The 22492-nt window shown below is 40.5% G+C and overlaps 2 protein-coding genes across 16 annotated transcripts in view; one reads left to right on the top strand and one right to left on the bottom strand.

Annotated features, from left to right (window-relative positions):
- The window catches only part of CAB39L (calcium binding protein 39 like), a 129279-nt gene extending 115860 nt beyond the window's left edge, over positions 1 to 13419 (bottom strand). For all 5 annotated transcript variants that reach the window (XM_036457691.2, XM_045588657.1, XM_036457693.2 and 2 more), the window contains exon 1: positions 13306 to 13419. The gene's annotated coding sequence lies outside the window, so the exon portion shown is untranslated. The remainder of the gene's footprint in view (positions 1 to 13305) is intronic.
- A 120-nt stretch (positions 13420 to 13539) lies between these two features.
- The window catches only part of LOC118730016 (histone-lysine N-methyltransferase SETDB2), a 94372-nt gene continuing 85419 nt past the window's right edge, over positions 13540 to 22492 (top strand). For 9 of the 11 annotated variants that reach the window (XR_006742942.1, XM_045588654.1, XM_045588652.1 and 6 more), the window contains exons 1-2: positions 13540 to 14054; positions 19944 to 20304. Coding sequence is in view for 9 of the 11 variants with exons in the window: in XM_045588654.1 (XP_045444610.1) it covers positions 20289 to 20304 (16 nt within the window). In the remaining 2 variants the exon portion in view is untranslated. The remainder of the gene's footprint in view (positions 14055 to 19943; positions 20305 to 22492) is intronic. The other 2 variants (XM_045588650.1, XM_036457670.2) reach the window with 2 other exon arrangements.

Below are 22492 nucleotides of genomic sequence, written 5' to 3'. Positions count from 1 at the left end.
AGAGAGCATGAGTGAGGGAGCAAAGAACGAGTGTGTGGTCATTTGGGTTGTGTGTGTGTGTGTGTGTGTGTGTGTGTGTGTGTGTATGCGTCACAGTTAGATGCTGCAGGACCTTTGGGGGCAGGCTGACCAGGCTTGCCTAACTAGGCAGCCTCTGCTACTATTGCAAACAGTCCCAGAGAGGTTGGCTCTTCTTCAGAGGCCTCGCCTTTTTGAAGGGGAGAGCTGCTGTGACTGGGAGCCCCAGTCTCACCTCAACCCAGGGTGCTCTCAGATAAAACCTGGGACTCTACAGCCACTTCTGCCAGGAACATGCTACATCAGCTCTGGTCCCACAGACACCAAGACTCCAACCACCCCAGGTGCAGGCTCCTGTGAGTTTCGAAGCATTCTCCCCTCTGAATGGCCCAATAATTTAGCCCAGGGCACTGTGCCCACACGAGCAGCAGCCTGCTCTTATCTGAAGAGCAGCATTCCCACGAGCAGCCTGCCCCAGGCCAAAGAGCAGCATATTCATGCAGCCCACGCTGGCCCAAGGAGCAGCAAGCCCACCTGCCAGAGGAGCCATCAATGCAGTGAACAGCACCCACTAGAAGTACTGCTGACAACTGAGGAGCAGCAGCTGCCATGACACCCTGAGGAGCAACTGCTGCCTGATGAACCACTGCCACCCAAAAAGCAGCCCCTGCACAACTCGAAATCTAGATCCTTTAGTGTAGGGGTGTCGAACTCAATCAGAGAAGGGGCCAAAATCTAAAATCCAGCCTAAATCGTGGGCCGAATGGTTTACTGAACAGTCATAAACTGTCATTGTGATGGAAACGCAGCGGAGTGCAGTGATGACAGCGCGGTGCGGGCCACATTGCAAGGCCTGGCGGGACGGATTTGGCCCGTGGGCCTTGTGTTTGACACATGTGCTTTAGTGAGAACAAAAATGGGTAGACAAAGAAACTCCCAAAGGAAAGAAAAGGAGGAATTGCCAGAAGAGCAGCTAAGTGAAAGAGGCATTCAATAAGTCAGAAAAAATAACTCAGAATAAGAGTCATACAGTTCATAAACCAGAGGGATAAAAAAGTCAACAACTTTTTAAATAAATGAATCAAGAAGAAATGAAGAGTGATATAGCTGCAATAAAAAAACACCATGGAAAGTTTCAACAATAGCTAGAAGTGGAGGACCGAATTAGCAAATTAGAAGACAGGGAATCAAAATACACCCAAACTGTACTTCAACTGGAGAAAAATATTAAAAGAGAGAGGGGAAAGCCTAAGGGAGTTATGGGACAACATGAAACGAAGCAACAGACAAATAATAGGGTGCCAGAACAACAGGAACATGAACAAGGGTTAGAAAACCTATTTGAAGAAATAATGTCAGAAACTTCTCTTATGTGGGTAAGAAAAAAGTCACACAAGCACAGAGTCCGAAACAAAATGTACCCAAAAAGACCCACACAAAGAAACATCATAATTACGATGGCAAACATTCAGGACAAAGAATCTTAAACTCTGCAAAAGAGTAACAAAAAATTACGTACAAGTGTTCTCCCATTGGATTATCAAATGATTTTCAACAGAAACACAGCAGGCCAGAAAAGAATGGAAGGAAACTTACAAAGTGATGCAAAGCAAGGAGCTGAATCCAAGAGGACTCTATTAAGCAAGGTTATCATTCAAAATTGAAGGGGACATAACAAGCTATACTGGTGAAAAAAGCCTAAGGTTGTTTATCTCTACCAAGACAACAATGTAAGAAATGCTAAAGGGACTGGTGTAAAAAGAAGAAATAAAAAGGTAAGAAAGAACATAGGCATAAAAAATAAAAATGGCTACAAATAAGTTCTATCAATAATAACTTTAACCGTAAATGGACTAAATGCTCCAATCAAAAGACATTAAATGGATGAATGGATAAAAAAAAACCATGACCCATATATATGCTGTCTACAAAAGACCCACCTCAGTACAAGGGACTCACACAGCTTTAAAGTAAAGGGATGAAAAAGTAACTTTTAGGCAAATGGAAATGAAAAAAAAAGATGGGGTAGCAATATTTATAGCTGATAAAATAGACCTGCATGCGAAGGCCAAATCAAGAGATAAGGAAGGCCACGTCATAATACTAAAGGGATTGAAACCACAAAAGGATAAAACCAAGATAAACATATTGTATATGCACCCAATACAGGAGCACCCAAATACATTAAAAACAAACAAAAAACCTCCTATAAGATATCAAGAAAGAGACCAACAACAATACAATAATAATAGGGGAGTTCCACTGACGACATTGGATAAATCCTCTAGACAAAAAATCATCAGCAATTCTAAATGACTCACTAGATCAAAAGACTTAATTAACATCTTCAGAACATTTCATCCCAAAGCCATGGAATATATGTTCTTCTCAAGTGCACATGGGATATTTTAAAAAATAGACCACATATTGGGTCATAGGCAAAGTGTCTCCAAATTCAAGAAGATTGAAATCATATCAAGTATCTTCTCAGACCAGAATGGCATAATCTACACTAATAAAAGAGTAAGATGCAAATTGACCATACATTTGCAACACCCATCAGACAAGAGGAGTGAGCATGCAAATTAACCCAACAAAGATGGCGGGTTAATTTGCATACATAGGCGCTGAGTGGCTGGGGGCAGGATGCTTGCATTGTTGTCATGGCGATGACACAGATGTTCCACACCGCCCCAGCCGCTCCGGGCTTCTGGGCAGTGTGAGAAGGTGGAAAGGCAGCTCCGGGCCAAAGCAAAAGGTGGCTCCAGCCAGTGTGAAGGTACTGTCAGTACCCAGGGTAAGAAAGGACCTTTCTTGCATTAATCTCCGTGCATCGGGGCCTCTAGTATGAGAAATAGATTACAATAAAAACAATCCAAAAAAATTCAAATACTTGGAAGCTGAATGTCATGCTATTAAACAATGACTGGGTTACCAAAGAGATCAAAGAAGAAATTAAAAACATCCTTGGTTCTGCTGAAACTGGTTTGGCTCAGTGGATAGAGTGTTGGCCTGCGGACTGAAGGGTCCCAGGTTCGATTCCTGTCAAGGGCATGTATCTTGGTTGCAGGCACATCCCCAGTGGGTGGTGTGCAAGAGGCAGCTGATCAATGATTCTCTCTCATCAAAGTTTCTAACTATCCCTCTCTCTTCCTCTCTGTAAAAAAAAAATCAATAAAATGTATTTAACCCTTTGCACTCCGAACCATTCTGGACATTGGCTACCAGCTACTTGATGCTACTTTGCGGTGGACACGTGCGTTGAATTAACTCAATTCCCCGTAATCACTAATAAACTGCAATGTCCCCCCTGAGAGGGGACATCTGATTGATATGCTAGAATTCCGATGTCCCCTGAGAGGGGAGAGCGGAGTGCAAAGGGTTAAAAAAACAAAATCAACAACAACAAAAAATCCTTGGTTCTAACGACAATGAAAACACAACAACCCAAAATTTAAAGGACACAATGAAAGCAGTCCTGAGAGGGAAGTTTATAGCTCTACAAGTCTACCTCAGAAAACAAGAAAAAAATGGTAGTAAATAATTTAATTCTATAACTTAAAGAATTAGAAAGAGAGCAACAAGAAAATCCTAGAGTGAGCAGAAGGAAGGAGATAAAGACCAGAGCAGAAATTAATGACATAGAAACAACAACAACAAAAAAAACAATACAAAAGATCAATGAAACCAAGAGCTGGTTCTTTGAAAGTATAAAAAAGATTGATGAGCCTCTAGCCAGGCTCACCAAGAAGAAAAGAGAGAAGACTCAAACAGAATCAGAAGTGAAAGAGGCAAAATAACAACAGACCCCACAGCATTACAATGGATTGTTAAAAAATAGTATGAACAACTCATTTCCAACAAACTAGACAACCTGGAGGAAATAGATATATTCCTAGAAATATAAAACAACCTTCCAAAACTCAATTAGGAAGAATCTAAAAATCTCAATGGGCCAATACCTATGGAAGAAATTGAAGCAGTTATCAAAAAGCTTCCAAAAACAAAAGTCCAAGGCCAGAAAACTTCACAGGGGCGTTTAACCAAAGGGTAAACTAAATCCTATCCTCCTGAGACTATTCCAAAAAATTCAAGAGGAAGGAACACTTTCAAACTCTTTCTATGAAGCCAGCATTACCCTAATACCAAAACCAGATAAAGACAACTCAATGAAAGAGAACTACGGGCCAATATACCTCATGAACATAGGTGTCAAAATCCTCAACAAAATTCTAGCAAATCAGATACAGCAGTACATCAGAAAGAGCAAACACCATGACTTAGTAGAATTTATCCTGCTGATGCAAAAATGGTACAATATCCGCAAATCAATAAATGTGATACATCACTTAAACAAATTAAGAGATAAAAATCATTGTCATATCAATTGATGCAGAAAAAGCATTTGACAAAATCCAACACCCTTTCTTGATAAAAACTCTCAGCAAGGTGGGAATAGAAGGATCATACCTCAACATAATAAAAGCCATTTATGACAAACCCACAGCCACATCATACTTAATGGCAAAAATTAAAACCATTTCCCCTAAGAACAGGAACAAAACAGGGATGCCCACTCTTATCACTCCTGTTCAACATAGTATTGTAAGTACTAGCCATTGCGATTAGACAAGAAGAAATAAAAGGCATCCAAATTGGAAAAGAAGTAAAACTATCCTTATTCGCAGATGGCATGATAGTATACATAGAAAAACTTAAAGACTCCATAAAAAAATTAGTAGACTTAATAAATGAATTTGGCAATTTAGCAGGATACAAAATTAATGCCAAGAAATCTATGGTATTTCTATATACCAATAGTGAACATACAGAAAGGGAGACTAAAAAAGCAATCCCATTTACTATTGTACCAAAAAAATTAAGATACGTAGGAATAAATCTAACTAAGGCGGTAAAATATCTGTATGTAGAAAACTATCATACAAGACACTGAAAGAAAGAGATAGAGGAAGACATAAACAGATGGAAGAACATACCGTGTTCATGGATTGCTAGAATCAACATCATTAAAATGTCCATACTACCCAAAGCAATCTATAGATTCACTGCACTCCCCATTAAAATACCTATGGCATATTTCACAGACCTATAAAGAACTCTCCAAAAATTCATCTGGAATAAAAAAAGACTCTGAATAGCTGCAGCAATCCTGAGAAAGCAGAACAAAATAGGTGGGCTCTCCATACCAGATATTAAGCTGTTTTACAAAGCCTTGTTCTTAAAACTGCCTGGTACTGGCACAAGAAAAGACATATAGACCAATGAACAAAACAGAGAACCCAGAAATCGAGCCACGCCACTAAGCTCAATTAATATTTGAGAAATGAAGTAAGAACATACAATGGATTCAAGACAGTCTCTTCAATAAATGGTATTAGGAAAACTGAACAGATACATGCAAAAAAAAAAAATGAAACTATACCACCAACTTACACCATACACAAAAATAAACTCAAAATGGATAAGGGACTTAAATGCAAGATGGAAAACCATAAAAAGACTACAGGAATCCAAAGGCAACAAAATCTCAGAGATATGCCGAAGCAATTTCTTCACCAATACACCTCTTAGGACAGTGGTCGGCAAACTGCAGCTCGCAAGCCACATGTGGCTCTTTGGCCCCGTGAGTGTCCTAATGCCACTTCTTCAGAATAGACTCACCCAGGCTGAAAACCGACTTCTGCACATGGGCCACGAAGTTTCAATCACACTGTACATGTGTGCCTGCATATGGTATTCTGTGGAAGAGCCATACTCAAGGGGCCAAAGAGCCACATGTGGCTTACAAGCTATGGTTTGCCGACCACTGTCCTAGGCATTGAAAACTAAAGAGAAAATAAACAAGTGGGATTACATCAAAATAAAAAGATTTTGTACAGCAAAAGAAACCATCAACAAAACAAGAAAGCCCACTGCATGGGAGAACATATTTGCCAGCCTTATCACTGATAAGGGTTCAATCTCCAACATTTATAGGGAACTCATACAACTCATAGAAGGAAGATAAACAACCCAATAGAAAAAAAAAAAAGAAAAGAAAAAAGAAAGAAAAAAGGTCAACTGACCTAGATAGACTTTCAAAAGAAGACAGAAGGAAGGCCAAGAGACATATGAAAACATGCTCAAAATCATTAATCATCCGAGAAATACAAATCAAAACAACAATGTTGTACCATCTCACACTTGTCAGAATGGCTATCATCAATAAATCAATAAAGGACAAGTGCTGGTGAGGATGCAGAGAAAAAGGAACCCTCATGCACTGCTGGTGGAAATGCAGACTGGTGCAACCACTGAGGAGAACAGTACGGAATTTCCTCAAAACACTAAAAACGAAACTCCCATTTGACCCAGCAATCCCGCTTCTAGGAATATTTCCCAAGAAACTATTGTAGAAACACTGATCAGGAAGGATATTATGCACCCCTATGTTCATAGCAGCACAATTTACCACAGCTAAGATTTGGAAATAGCCTAAGTGCCCATCAGCAGATGGAGTGGATTAAAAAACTGTGGTACATCTACATAATGGAATACTACACTGCTTTAAAAAATAAGGAATTCTTACCATTTGCAACAGCATGGATGGAACTGGAGAACATTATGCTAAGTGAAATAAGCCAGTCAGAGAAAGATAAATATCACATGATCTCACTCATCTGTGGATTATTATGAACATAATCTGATGAACAAAAACAGATCCAGGGACAGAGAAGCATCGATCAGACCGTCAAACCTCACAGAGACGGTAGAGGAGGATGGGGGTAAGGGGAAGAGATCAACCACAGGACTGGTATGCATGCATATAAGAGATCAATCAATTGACACAGACAACAGGAGGGTGAGGGCATGAGTGCGGAGTGGGTGGAGGGGAAATGGGGGCATAATGCACATATGCAATACCTTAATCAATATAGAAAAAAATTCATTGTGAATGTAGCCCTTAAGCTATAAAATATTCTTCAAGTTTTTTTTTAGCTAAATTCTGCCTTTGTCTAATACCAAGGTGAACTCTGATTTTTAAAAAGTTGCATTTATCTGATATATCTTTACCCTTCCCTTTATTAAAATTATTAATTCACTTTATTATTTCTACTTTATACAGCTGTATCTTTCTATACAGCAATCATTATGTTGTGCCCATTTATGTTTATTAACCTGGTATTCTTGGTATTGTGATGTTTTATGTCCTATTAATTTTTGTCTGTGTACACACAAATAAGTATAGAGAATGTGTACATATCACTATGTGGTCTGGTTTTTTTTGTTTGTTTTTTAACATATTTTATTGATTTTTCACAGAGAGGAAGAGAGAGGGATAATCAGAAACATCGATGAGAGAGAGTAGAGTCATCGATCAGCTGCCTCTTGCACAACCCCCACTGGGGATGTGCCCGCAACCAAGGTACATGCCCTTGACCGGAATCGAACCCGGGACCCTTCAGTCTGCAGACCGATGCTCTATCCACTGAGCCAAACCGGTCCTAGCACTATGTGGTCTGTTTTATTTGCTCTTTTTAGGGGAGGTTTCTTTTAGTGTTTAGTTGTGTATTTTCTTCTTGGGGTTAATTCTACAGTGACATCTTTATGTAATATTGTTCATTCCCTCCCCCTTTTAAGATAGCATTAGTTCCCTGCTTTTAGCAGTAACAAAATTAGTAACTTTCTCTAACTTTCTTTATCCCCCACCATATACTTTTGATCACTGGTACAATTTTTATTAGTGTTTCATCTTATATTTCAAAGTACACTGAATGGCCAGATTATTATGATCTCTGAATGCATAATAATCTGGCCACTCAGTGTATATCCTATATAATAAAAGGCTTATATGCAAATTGTCCCCTTGACCAGGAGTTCGACCAGCAGGCAAGTCAGCCAACAGCCCATGTCCCCTCCCCCTGGCCAAGCTGGCTGGACCCCACCCATGCACGAATTCATGCACCAGGCCTCTAATATACATATACATATACATAAACATATACATATACATATACATACACATATACATACTGAGCAGCCAAATTATTATGTGTTCAGAGATTATAATAATCTGGCCACTCAGTGTATGTATACTTATAGTATGTTTAAGTTTCCATCAATCAGCTTCAAGTGCTATCTATCCTTTTCCTCACAAATAATTCTTTTTTTTTTTAATATATTTTATTGATTTTGTACAGAGAGGAAGGGAGAGAGATAGAGAGTTAGAAACATCAATGAGAGGTAGACATCGATCAGCTGCCTCTTGCACACCCCCTACTGGGGATATGCCCGCAACCAAGGTACATGCCCTTGACCGGAATCGAACCCGGGACCTTTCAGTCCCCAAGCCGACGCTCTATCCATTGAGCCAAACCGGTCTTGGCCTCACAAATAATTCTTAAGAGGAAAACCACCACCATACTCTACTTTTCACTTACTCTTCTTTCCCATTTTTTTGTTTAGGTTATAGTATTTCTATCTTGTTAGACTATATAACATTTACATACCTTCCATCATCATTTCCATCTTTTAATCTTAGTTCTACGAGAAATACATTGCATTAGCCAGTGCACAAAATCCATGCATGGGAGGAGGGGATGCCCTCAGCCCAGCCTGCACCCTCTCCAATTTGGAACCCCTTGAGTCGGACATCCCTCTCACTATCTGGGACCGCTGGCTCCTAATTACTCACCTACCTGCCTGCCTGGTTGACCCTAACTGCTGCCCCTGCTGGCCTGGTCACCCCCAACTACCCCCTTCTGGCCTGATCACCCCTAACTGCCCCCCCCAGCACCCCTCACTGGCCTGGTTGCCTATTACTGCCCCCTGCTGGCCTGAATGTCCTACTAGTTTATCTCTCAAACATTTGCAGCAGCTAAAGGATATCCTTATGATTCAGGAATTCAATCAATTTCATTGATCAACTGAACAGCACAAACTAAAGCGGTCATTTGGAACTTTACATTGTTTTAAATAATTTAAGTTCTTAGGTACATTGTTTAATTTGTCCCCATAATGGACCATACCAGTTCAAAACCAGAAAAGTGATGGCAAAATGCACAAAATTAATTAGTGACATACATTAGTATATGATCAAAACTTGCCCTGGCTGATGTGGCTCAGCTGGTTAGAGCATTAGCCTGTACATCAAAACTTAAAAGGTAATGGGTTTGACAGGTTCGATTCCTGGTCAGAGCACATAGCCAAGGCATGTGGGGAAGTAATGGATTGCTATCTCTCTTTTATATAAATATTTTTATTTCTTCCTTCCTTCCTCTCGCTCTCTCAAATCAAAAAACATATCCTCAAGGGAGTATGTTCCTATCTAATAAAAGAGCAATATGCAAATTGACTGTACCTCTGCTACACCCACAAGCCATGCCGATCAGCCAATCATGAGCAAGTATGCAAATTAACCAAACCAAGATGGCTGTGGGCATGAACAGGAGGCTTGGGTTTTCCTGGCAATGGAGGAAGCCAAGCTTCTGCAGCCCTGGCCTGCCTTGGCCACATAGCAGAGTCTCCTCTTGGGTCGCTGGGGTGTGTAGCTGGCCTGCAAACCACCACAGGCCTTTCACCCAGGCCGGCCCATGCCCTGAGGGAATCCCCACGCTGATCCAGGACACCCCTTCAGGGCAAACCAGCCAGCCTCCACCCATGCACCCAGCCTCTAAACCTATCTAATAAAAAAATAATATACAAATTGACCATCACTCTAACATACAAGATGGCTGTCCCTATGTGGTCAAAGATGATCACCCCATGTGGACACAAGATGGCCACCACAAGATGGCCAGCAGGGAAGGGCAGTTGGAGGGGGGGAACCCAGGCCTGCAGGGAAAAGCAGTTGGGGGGACCAGGCCTGCAGGGGAGGACAATTTGGGGCCAACAGGCTGGCAGGGGAGCAGTTAGGCATCAATCAGGCTGGCAGGAGAGTAGTTAGGGGTGATCAGGCTGGCAGACAGAAGCAGTTAGGAGCAATCAGGTAGGCAGGCAGGCAGGAGCCAGGAATCCTGGATTGTGAGACGGCGCAGGCTAGGCTGAGGAACACACACCCCCATGCATGAATTTCGTGCACCAGGCCGCTAGTTTAAAATGTGTGTGTGTGTGTGTGTGTTGGAGGCATCAAGTGTTAGACCAGTGGGGTCAGACCAGACTTGGGTTCAGCAACCTCAGTATTTGAATTCTGGCTAGGAAAGAATTCAGAGCCAAGACCCAAACTATAAGAGAACATTTATTTAGCTAATCACAGATGTAGAAAAAGTACTTCCTAGAAGAAAAGGGCTTAGGAAACAAGGTACAGAGGCATAGGAAGGGCCCTTGAAGCTTAGGAGTGAGGAAGCTGGTAAAGAGCCTGGGGTGGGGAGTGCAGAGGGAAAGGCGAGGGCATGCTCCCTGGAAGGAGAGCTCACTGGGTCCTCTGACCTAAGAGTTTTAAAGGTAAAGATTTTTAAAAAATATATATTTTATTGATTTTTTTACAGAGAAGAAGGGAGCGAGAGAGAGAGCTAGAAACATCAATGAGAGAGAATCATCGATCAGCTGCCTCTTGCACACCCTCCACTGGGGATGAGCCCACAACCAAGGTACACGTCCTTGACCGGAATTGAACCAGGGACCCTACAGTCTGCAGGTTGACACTCTATCCACTGAGCCAAACCAGTTTCGGCTAAGGGTGGAGATTTTAGGGGAGGTACCAGAGGAAGGCCTGTGTGGTGATCTTGCAAACTCAAAGACCTATGGTCTGAATTTAAGACTTTAACTAAAAGCAGTTATGGTGGTTAGTCATGTCCATGGCTGGAATCTTTCCTGACAAAGGTCAATCTTTACTTTAACTGAGTCTTTTGTCTTTTTGCATCTACGATAACAAGTAGTTGGAATGTCAATGTAATTTTCCTTTTTTCAGAACCCCTTAAAGCACAGCAGTCACCACTCTGCGGAGACCACAAATCCCCTCATGGTTACTGAGTTAATTATTGACTGTTAACTATCCTGTACTCACCTATGTAATAGAAGTATATGTCTATCATTTTACTTTTTATCCAATCCCTTTCTCTCCCTTCCCTAATCTATCAGCAATAGATGTCATGTAAACCACTTACATCTCCTCTTTTGGTTGTAATGTATAAAACAAGGTAAAAAAAAATTGTCATTCTCCATTCTCCCAATACATTGAGATTTTGCTTCCTGACAATTGTCAACAGTTTCGCTTAAATAAACTCACAAAATTTCTTAACAAGTTTGAATGTTTTCTTACATTAACAGATTTCTAACATACCTTAGGCTTCAATTCAACACTAAGTTATTGATACTTGATCCTGACTGGTTTGGCTCAGTGGATAATGCGTCGGCCTGCGGACTGAAGGGTCCTGGGTTCGATTCCGGTCAAGGGCATATACCTTGGTTGCTGTCACATCCCCAATAGGGGTGTGCAGGAGGCAGCTGATCAATGTTTCTCTCTCATTGATGTTTCTGACTCTCTATTTCTCTCCCTTCCTCTCTGTAAAAAAATCAAAAAGTATATATTTTTTTTAAAAATCAACAGCCCTTGCCGGTTTGGCTCAGAGGATAGAGTGTTAGCCTCTGGACTCAAGGTTCTGGGTTCAATTCTGGTGAAGGGCACGGGCCAGGGGTTGCAGGGTCGATTCCCAGTGGGGAGTATATAGGAGCAGCTAATTAATGATTCTCTTTCCTCACTGATGTTTCTACCTATCTCCCCTTTCTTCTCTGAAATCAATAAAAATGTTTTTTTTAGATAATAAAAATAAAAAAGAATCAACAAATAAATGCATAAGTAGAACAAATCGGTTTCCCTCCCACCCTCTCTGTAAAATCAGTAAGTAAAAAAATAAAATAAATTATTGATACTGAAACCCTTGCAGTTTATGCTTTATAAAACTCAAATTAAAAAACAAAATTTTAGCCGAAGCCGGTTTGGTCCCAGGTTCGATTCCGGTCAAGGGCATGTACGTTGGTTGCGGACACATCCCCGGTAGGGAGTGTGCAAGAGGCAGCTGGTTGATGTTTCTCTCTCATCGACTTTTCTAGCTCCCTATCTCTCTCCCTTTCTCTCTGTAAAAAATCAATAAAAATATATTATAAAAAAAAAAGATTTAGAAAAGCTTCCATAAGATTTCCATTGAGGAAAATCAATTCATTGTCTATGTTAAAAATTTTTTTTTTAAATAAAATATTTAATTATTTTACTGCTGTTTTCTTTAGTATTCCTGCAACAAAACACACGGTACTGTTGACTCTGTTGGCCCATTAGTTAACTTTGAATAACTGAAAACTAAACTCAAGGCGATGAGTATCTTTGCTTTCTTTTCATGCATGTCAAAACTGCTAAAGTTAATCACAAAATATTAGTCTAGGTTCTCAAATCTGATAAAAATTCCCACCCTCAAATTAGACGTGTGTTTCCTACTTTGATTGGGGGTGGGGGCGGGGGTTGGTACTTCTGTGTCCTTCCTTCCAGCCGAGGAGGAGCTCCGAAGCTGGGATGCTTTCCCTCGGACCAGCCTGCCCAGGCCCTGACGAGGCAGCCAAGCATGTCAAGGCAGACCCAAAAAAACGTCCAACTCTTCCAGATCGTCACCAGGGAAACTAAGATTGGACAAAATCCTTCTTTCACTTCCACTGTTCCCAAAAGGACCCGCACCTTGCAGCTTTTAAAAAAGACCGCTGCAGGGATGTTGGCTGCCCACTAAGGACCAAAACTGCCCAAACGCAGAGCCAGCCTGACGCCCACTCCGACCACGGGACGGCCTCACTCAAAGGGATAAGGAGGGAGGGGAGCGGACACCGCAGGGGCGCTCCTGCGACCACGGAGGAAGGAAGCCTGAGCCCCACGGTGAGGCGTCCCCTCTCCCCCTCGTTAATTCCCAGCCTCGTTCCTTTCAGCACCAGGCGGGCCGTCAGCCAGCCTCCTGTGTGCGTCAAGGCTGAGGGCCAGAATCCCCGGGGCAAACCGTGTTGGAGTAGCTTCCTGGAATTCAAGGACCCGGTTTTAAGGCATCACGGGTCCCAGAGAGCTCTCACAAAGGCCCCACCCGAAGCCCCCACCACCATTCACCGCTCTCCCCGGGGCTGAGAAGCAGGCCGAGAGGACTGACTTTTCCCCTTCAGGGAGGTCCACGGCACCGGATCGGTGCCCTCACGCCCACACCCCGGCCCCTCCTCCACAGCTCCCGCAGGACCCCCTACACGGCGAGCCGCTAAGCGCGCTTTAATCGCCCAGAAGCCCGGCCTCAGCCACACACAAGATGGCAGCCACACACCTACCGGAGGAAACAGCTGCGCCACCACTCCTGCGAAGCCGGCCTCTCGACTGCGGGTATCCCCATTGGCCCGGCGAGAGCGCGCGAGACAACGCGAGAACACCGCCAGCAAATCGGCGGGCGGCGCTTTGGCGCCTCGGCGCTGCGGGCGGCTCGCGCGCTGGTGCCTGGGGCGTGGCCCTGGTGCTCCGGGCAACCAGAGGGCGGCGGGCCGGGAGGCGTCCGGCTCCTCCCCCTCAGGGCTCGCGTGTGGTAGGCCTGGGTGTCACGGGTTGGGCGGTCCTTCCTCCGGCCGCGGCGAGCGATAGGAAGCGGAGAAGTACTTCCCGGCCAGGGGGCACCGGGCGCCGCGCGTTCTGGGCGCTGTGGAGTCGACGAGGGTCCCGACCTGCGGTGAACCCGGCCTCGCGGGCGGCGCGCTGCCTTCAGGTGTGGCCGGCGGCGGCGAGGAGAGCGCGGCGGAGCCCGTGTAGGCGAGGCCCGGCTGTGGGCGGCTCTCGGGCGGGTCCTGCGGCCCAGGACCGGGGAACGCCGCCGGGGAGCCCGGGCATCCTCCCTTCTTTCACCCACGTGCAGTCCCGGGCTGGAGCAGGGAGTCGGGGCGCGCCAAGTTCTCAGCCCCCGTTTCAGCCTAGACCTGGCGGTTTGCACCTTACTGTGGGGTGATTCCCAGCAGCCAGGACCCCGAGGCCGTCAAGGGCTGCAGTACGAACCCCAGAAGCAGAACTTGTTAACCACTGACCCATTTCACAGGTAAGACCACACAAGCCCCAAGTAAGGATAAAATCCTTGATCCAAGATCACCGGGTTAAGATCAGATCCCAGGAGCACCTGACTCACTAACCCCCACCCAGTAAGTAGTTCATCAGCGATTAATTGGAATAAGGAACAGTCGTGATTCACTGTGCTCGCCCCTTGGCTTGTGGAAACCTGCAGTAAGTTCCGTCTGTTTTGAGGAGGCGGCTAAGAAAAGGGGTGCCTAGGCGGAAGATGGAATAAAAAAAGAACCCTGAAGCCACACCACCTGGTTCCTTTTGTTTCTGCCACTTTCACTAGCAAAGCAGACAGGCTAATGTATCTGATTGTTATGCAGAGTAAGGAACAAGGGAAGTGGTGTGCCTGATAGATGATTTATACACAAGTTATGTACACTAATGAAAACATAAGGAACACAGGAAATGGTCACAGCTTCATAAGACCGTATTTTTAAAAAACGAGAAGGAATTGTAAATTGAAACTACTTTTCTGCCAAAAATGGAAAAATGAGAATCGGAAATATATCAACACATTTTAAAATCCCTGTTATGCTCCAAAATATTAACATTGATTATCTATCTCTGGATGGTGAAATTCTGAGTGATTTAAATTTTCTTTTTTAGGAAAATAGGTTTTTATTTATTTCAGACAGAGGAAGGGAGAGATAAAAACATCAAGGATAAGGCTTCCTGCACGCCTCGGAAACCTAGGCATTTGCTGACCTGGAATCCAACCATGACCTGGTTCATGGGGCGAGGCTCTAACCACTGAACACACCAGCCAGACTAAAGTGTCCTCTTTATGCTTTGTTAGATTTTGCAAATTTTCTCCACTAAACGTGTTACCTTTGAAAATTTAGTTTTAAAAATCTGTTGATTTTTTTATTTTATTTTTTTTTTTTTTAAGATATATATTTTATTGATATTTCACAGAGAGGAGGAAGGGAGAGAGATAGAGAGCCAGAAACGTCGATGAGAGAGAAGCATCGACCAGCTGCCTCCTGCACACCCCCCACCGGGGATGTGCCCGCAACCAACGTACATGCCCTTGACCGGAATCGAACCCGGGACCCTTCAGTCCGCAGACCGACGCTCTACCACTGAGCCAAACCGGCTTCGGCTGATTTTTTTATTTTAATTTTTACTTCAAAGGAAGGGAAAGGAATAGAGACATAGAAGTATAAGTGATGAGAATCATTGATTGGCTTCTTCCTGCACACCCCCTGTTGGGATCAAACCCAAAACCCAGGCATGTACCCTGAGCAGGAATCGAACTCCGACCTGATTCAGAGGTTGATGCTCAACCACTGAGCCACACCAGCTGGGCATAAGTTCAGCTATTTTTTAAAATTTTACAAGTTATGGACACTGATGAGAGCTTTTTTTTGTTTTAGAAAAAAGAACCTATATGCGGTAGGTGGATGTATGAATTGGTAGGACCTTTCTGTTTAAATATATTTTATTGATTTTTCACAGAGAGGAAGAGAGAGGGATAGAGAGAAACATCGATCAGCTGCCTCTTGCACATCCCCCACAGGGGATGTGTCCGCAACCAAGGTACATGCCTTTGACTGGAATCGAACCTGGGACCTTTCAGTCTGCAGGCCGACTCTGTCCACGAAGCCAAAGCGGTTTCGGCAGTAGGACCTTTCTAGAAAGCAGTTTAGCAATATGCTCCAAAAAGCTTTAAAATGACAATCTCTTTTGAAAATTATATACTTTTTAAATTAAGTACACTACATTTTCTTTTACAAAATTAGAATCTTACATATGGGTAAAGAGAACAATCTACAGCCCCTGAATTCCCGCCTGCCTACACTCCCCCTCCCCCAACAAAGACTGGTGCAGAGTCTTCAAGTCTTTTTTTTATACTTAACGTAGTCTCAATAGGTGCATATATGCACTTATTATTTTTAAAAAGGGAAATGATATACTATGTAATTCTATAACTCTTCACTTGACAATGTTTGCAGTGTGTACATGTTATTTATAGCTCATGTTATTTATGGTTCATTTCTTTTAGTGTTCCAGTGTATAACTGAATTGTTTGTTAATGTAAATTATCTTTTTCTCTTATTATTGGTTTCTATATTAAAATCTATTTTGTTTTATGTGTTACTGTGTATCACATTTTATTTTCCATTCTCCTTTTGATGAACATTAGGTTGTTTCCAATTTTTCACCTGATAAACAATGCTGCAAGGAAATCCTTGTATGTATTTTCTTGTGTACATGTGGCATTTCTCAAGATATATACCTAAAAGTGGAATTGCTTGGTTTTAAATTATGAACATTTTTTTAAAATATATTTTATTGATTTTTCACAGAGAGGAAGGAAGAGGGATAGAGAGCCAGAAACGTCGATGAGAGGGAAACATCGACCAGTTGCCTCCTGCACACCCCCTGCCAGGGATGTGCCCGCAACCAACTTACATGCTCTTGACCGGAATTGAACCTGGGACCCTTCAGTCCGCAGACCGACGCTCTATCCACTGAGCCAAACCGGTTTCGGCTAAATTATGAACATTTTTAATATTAATAGGTTTTGCCAAATTTGTCTTAAAAATATTTCTACTAATATACATATTTCACAAGTAGTTTTTTAGAATTCAGTTTCCCTATAATCTAGACCAGTGATTTTCACTCTGTGTGCTATAAGAATTTTTAAAACATGAAATACCTTTTAGATGCACTGACATCTTTTCCCTTAGATTGACAAATAAAATGACAACAGCCAACACAACAATAGCCATCTTTTGTGAATGAATCAAAATTATACCTGGGTTGGTTGTTTTTTTGGTCAGATTGGCAAAAATATATTTTTTGGTGTGGAGCAGAATTTTAGTAGTTTGTGTGCCAAGAGATGTAAAAGGTTGAAAATCACTGATATAGACCAACATGAGATATTAGCTTACTTTTTGCCCATCTAATGGATAAAATGATACTCATTTTTTAAAGATCTCATTTTCAGATTATTAATAATGTTGCAGTATCTATTCATGTTTATTAACTTATAATTTATGTAAATTTATACCCATTTTCTATTTAGTTATCTTTTTCTTAATGATTGAAGGAGTTCTTTATGTGTCTGCATACTGTGTATCCTGTATAATTTTTAAAAATTTCTTCATCCAATGGCTTTATCCTTTTTTTGTTGCTATTGTGAAAATATATTACATTTTCTCCCAACTCTTTGCTTGGCTTTTTAAACTTTATTTTGTTTTTGTTTATTTACAGATTTTTTTTTTTCCTTCTTTACAAGCTTCAGGTTTCTTTTTATTTTACTGCCTTTTTCTAAGACTTTCAGTACAATACTGAATAAGAAGAGCATTGGTGGCAAGCATCCTCATACTGTACCTGACTTTAGTGAAAATGCCTCTGAAGTTTCATTATTGAGGATGCAAGATTTTAGTAGAATAGTCTTTTATCAGATTAAAGAGTTCTCTTTTATTACTAGTGTGCTAAGAATTTGCCTTCTTCCCTTCAATAGTTGTCAATTTTCATTGAATTTTTAAATTTTGTTTTTCTGCATCTGAGATGAGAGTTTTCCCCCATTTATCTGTTAATATAAAAATTTACATTTAGAAACTTTCTAATGTTGAATTTTCTGGGTATTTCTGGGATAAACCCTACATGAATGATACACTTTTAGTCTACTGATGCATGCTTATTGTTTTTGCTTCTATGTCCATAAGTGATTTTGGTCTTGAGTTCTTTTTTTATGTGTCAAGGTTATAATTAGTACTAATCTAAAAAAAAGTTTGATGGCTTCCCGTATTTTTTTCTGCTCTGGAATTTTTGTATACTATAGAAAGTATATGTTCTTTGAAAATTTTATGGAATTCATCTGTAAAACTTTTTTTTTTTAATATATTTTATTGATTTTGTACAGAAAGGAAGGGAGAGAGACAGAGAGTTAGAAACATCAATGAGAGAGAGTCATCGATCAGCTGCCTCTTGCACACCCCCTACTGGGGATATGCCCGCAACCAAGGTACATGCCCTTGACCGGAATCGAACCCGGGACCATTTAGTCCCCAAGCCTAGGAGCCCTTAGTGGGTTTATGTGTTTTTACAGTTCTGAGAAATTCTTGGTCTTTATTGCCTCATCATTCTCCCTATTTTATCTCATCTCATTATTTGCTCTGTGTTTTGAGTGTTTCACTCTTCAATCTTCCAGTTTACTAAATGGCTCTCTATCTGAGTCTGGTCTATTATTCAGTCATCTGTTGAGTTTTTCAATAACTTTTTATATTCAACTTATCTAATGGGTATTTTTAAAGTTGTATATATTTCGCCCTGGCCAGCATGGTTCAGTGGTTAGAGTGTTGGCCTGGGCACCAAGAAGGGTCATGGGTTCTATTCCCAGTCAGGGGCACTTACCTGGGTTGCAGGTCCGATCTCTGCCCCCAGTTAGGTCGTGTTTGGAAGGCAACCAATTAATGTGACAGAGACACATCAATATTTCTCTCTTTCACTCTTTTCCTCCACTGCTCTCTTTTTCTACTCTCTAAAATCAATGGGAAAAAATTCTCTTTTTTTCCCCCCCAGAGAGAGAGAGAGAAACATCAATGATGAGAGAGAATCATTGATTGGCTGCCTCCTGCACGCCCCCTACTGAGGATGGAGTCCACAGCCAGGATATTTGCCCTTGACCAGAATTGAACCTGGAACCCTTCAGCACGCAGGCTGACGCTCTATCTGTTGAGCCAAACCAGCTTGGGCAACATCCTCATTTCCTGAGGTTTCCTTCTTGTGCTCTTCGAGGATATTAAAAACAATAACATTTGTTTTTAAGTTACTTTCAGGAGCTCTATTCTCTTGAATTTAAGTCCATCTGTTTGTGGGCTTGTTAAGTGTGGGCTTTCATAGTGTAGCTTTCCTCAGATGTTTGATGACTCTTGCTTGTTCTCCCCTGAGAGATTTTGCTCTTTGTTTTCCTATGTTATGATAGTAGTTGGCATTATCTCTACAGCTTCTCTTCTGTTTTCTTTCCCCAGAGAGGTCTCTCAGACTTGGTCCATGGAGAATTCCCTTTTTGTTCTCAGCATGATTACATCTTTTTAAATATTCAGAAATATTTTAACATTTCTATGTGTTTGAGATTAGGAGAAGAATTTATCATATGCTGATTAATATCTTAAGGCTGAAAATTACTGATACATTTTTTACCTGTTAGTCCACCTGTAGCTGCGTATTTAAGGAAGGAAATAAACATAGATATGCATAAAGCAGATTCTAGCATTAATTATTACTGAAAAAATAGAGACAATCAAAATGTTCGATATAGAGTTTTTTTTATAGTACTAAATATTAAATTTTAGTTATTAAAAAATTTTAGTGTATTAATATATTTCTGATCAAAGTACATTCATTATATAGACATTTAAAAGTCATGTTATAGAAAAATATTAATGACTAGGGGAAAGTGTATAATATGTTTTAATGAAAGATTATAAAAAATTATACTAAAATCCAAATTTTATTTTTAAAGCATATTTACTTAAAGAGTAATCATTATTGCTAGCATTTATTTTGTCCTTTGTATGTTTCAGGGTTATTCCAAGTAATTAAGTCTTATTCTGATTGCAGACCTAGGAGGGTAGTTAGCACTATTATACCCATCTTAAAAGTTTTTATTAAGCATAAAATTTATAAAGTGGGGATAGTTTATTTATGTCAATTAAAACTATATTAAATACTGACAATTCTGAATGTCTCTGCAGTTTTCCTAATTTTGATATTTTATACATTTTTCTGGTTAATAGTCTTTTCATAATAGTTCATGGTGTTTTAAAAGATAAAGCTTTTATTATATGACATTCTCTACTTTTTTACATAGTTTATTCTTTACAAATATGCAACTTTTTTGTTGTTTCCTTTACAGAATGTTTTATGCATTTATGAACCAAATGATGGAGTTGGTTTATATTTTTTCTAAAGGTATTGTCAGTGATCTGATACAACTAGAAATATTTAATTGAAGACTCATGGACATGTCATTATGTTGGACTAGTCATTTCTGGAAGTTTCTTCAACCAAAATTTCTATTTGAACATTCAAGTGTCAAAGAATACTGGGTTTAGAATGGCATAGTGATGAATTTTCTCTGAGGACTGCAAATTTCATAGAGACCACAGTTGGATTCCAGTTACATTCTCCAATCAAAGTAATTCAATCCTTTGATAAAGTTAATTTTGAAGAGTTTTATGTTTATAAACGACGCCAAAAGATGGGAGAAAAAAATGGTAGGTTGAAAAACCATTGTTAAATTTTGTTTAAAAGTATGTAGATTACTTAATGAAGCCGAATTGTGGCATTTTCAAGGTGTTTAATTGTAATTGCCTTTTCTAAATTCAAAGGAATTAAGGGTTTATTCTGATTTAGCCAACATTTTTAACTCTTTATAATTATGTATCTATAATGCTAAGTCAGTACGTTGTTACTTTAAAAATATTTATTTTTTTAGAAAACATTTGGATTTACAGAAAAGTTGAGAGGATAGTATAGAGAATTCCCATCTTCCTGCACCCAGTTTTACCTATGATTAATGTCTGACATTTGGCTGGTAAATTTGTTATAATTAATGAATCAGAAGTGACACATTATTATGAACTGAAGTCCATGGTTTATTCCTATTTCCTTAGTTTTTACATGACATCTTTTTCTGTTCCAGGATCCCATCCAGGATATCCCATTACATTAACTTGTCATATCTTCTTAGGGTCCTCTTACATGTGACATTCCTCAGACTGTCTTTGGTTTTGGTTTTGTAGGATTTTGTATCCAGGTATTTTTTAGGATGCCCCTCTATTGGAATTGTTGACTGTTTTTTCCCCCTCATGAGTAGGGTTATAAGGTTGTGGGATGTAAAGTGCCATTTTACCACATCATATCAAGGGTATATTTATCAACATGCTTTCTCACTTATTGATTCTGAGTTTGATCACCTAGCTGACAGTATATATGATTTCTCTATTGAAAATTACTTTTTTTAAAAGTCTCCCTTTCCTTACTGTACTCTTTGACAGGAGTACAGTATGTGCAGCCCACAGTTAATCCACGGGGATTTTATGCTCCTCTTCTTTCAGAACAATATTTACATTAATTATTTGGAATTGTTCTAAAATAAGGGAGATTTGTCTCCTTTCCCCCACCTTTGTATTTATTCAATCATTTATTTATATATTAATGGATACTTATTTTATACTTTGGGTTATAACCTAGTACTGCTTTATTTTGTTACTTAAATTGTCCCAGGATTGGCCATTGGGCGCTCTTTCAGTTGGCTCTGTGTTCCCTTAACATACTCCCATTAATGTAGGTGGGTTTTGTTTTACTATGTTTTTTAGTACTTCCTTGCTTTATGATATTAGAATATGCTCAGGCTTACATATATTTCCTGTCCCAGTTCTAGAATTAGCCATTTCTTAAATATGCCCTGTTTCCTTTCATTGGAAAATTGTATTAGAAACCAAGATATGGGTAATAGGTATGCTCTTTATTCCTGGGGTTCCGTTGCTTAAGGCCCTCTCAGTGATAGAGCATGGAAATATATGTGTATACTAACCTATATGTACATATCTATATGTATTTCTATATGTAACCATGTTAGTCTATATTAAGCTAAATGTGACTATATTGATATGTCCAACTCTAATCCATTACCATATGGATCATTCCAGCCTACTCCTTGCTTATCTGTAGACTTCCATTCCAACATTGAGAAATGTGGCTCTGACCATCTGATCCATTTATGTAATTGCTCAATTTCAATAGGCAGGCATACTTTGTAGATATTGGGCATTGAGTTCCAGGCTACCACAAAAAAAAAAAAAAAAAAACCAAAGCAAATTGTAATATTTTTGCTGGTGGAGAATTTTGCCTTTGATTTGTATAAAATGCAACGTTTGTGAAGTACTATAAAGCATAGCACAATAGCCGAAACCGGTTTGGGTCAATGGATAGAGCGTCAGCCTGCGGACTCAGGGGTCCTGGGTTCTATTCCGGTCAAGAGCATGTACCTGGGTTGCAGGCACGTCCCCAGTAGGGGTGTGCAGGAGGCAGCTGATCGATGTTACTCTCTCATCGATGTTTCTGGCTTTCTATCCCTCTCCCTTCCTCTCTATAAAAAAATCAATAAAATATATTAAAAAAAAAAAGCATAGCACAATTAAACAAGGTATGCCAGTATACTATTGTAGTATGTATAGTAGTATCAGAAACATAAATTTATTCAAGGTGGGAAACTGCAGTGCTTGTTCACAATTACTGTTACTTTTAGTTTACAGACTGCTGGAAACCAAATCAGTTTTACTGAGAAAGAAATGTTGACAGGAAGCCAGGAAGGCTGGTCAACAACCTTAATTGCTCAACCTTTAGTTGAGATTATTATATGTTAGTTTGAAGCAGCTGTTATTTCCTGCCTAAGGGCTA

This window comes from Pipistrellus kuhlii, unplaced genomic scaffold, assembly GCF_014108245.1.
Source record: "Pipistrellus kuhlii isolate mPipKuh1 unplaced genomic scaffold, mPipKuh1.p scaffold_m20_p_3, whole genome shotgun sequence".
Classification (NCBI taxonomy): domain Eukaryota; kingdom Metazoa; phylum Chordata; class Mammalia; order Chiroptera; family Vespertilionidae; genus Pipistrellus; species Pipistrellus kuhlii.
Note: the sequence above shows the minus strand (reverse complement) of the source record. Positions and strands in the feature narration are given on the sequence as shown.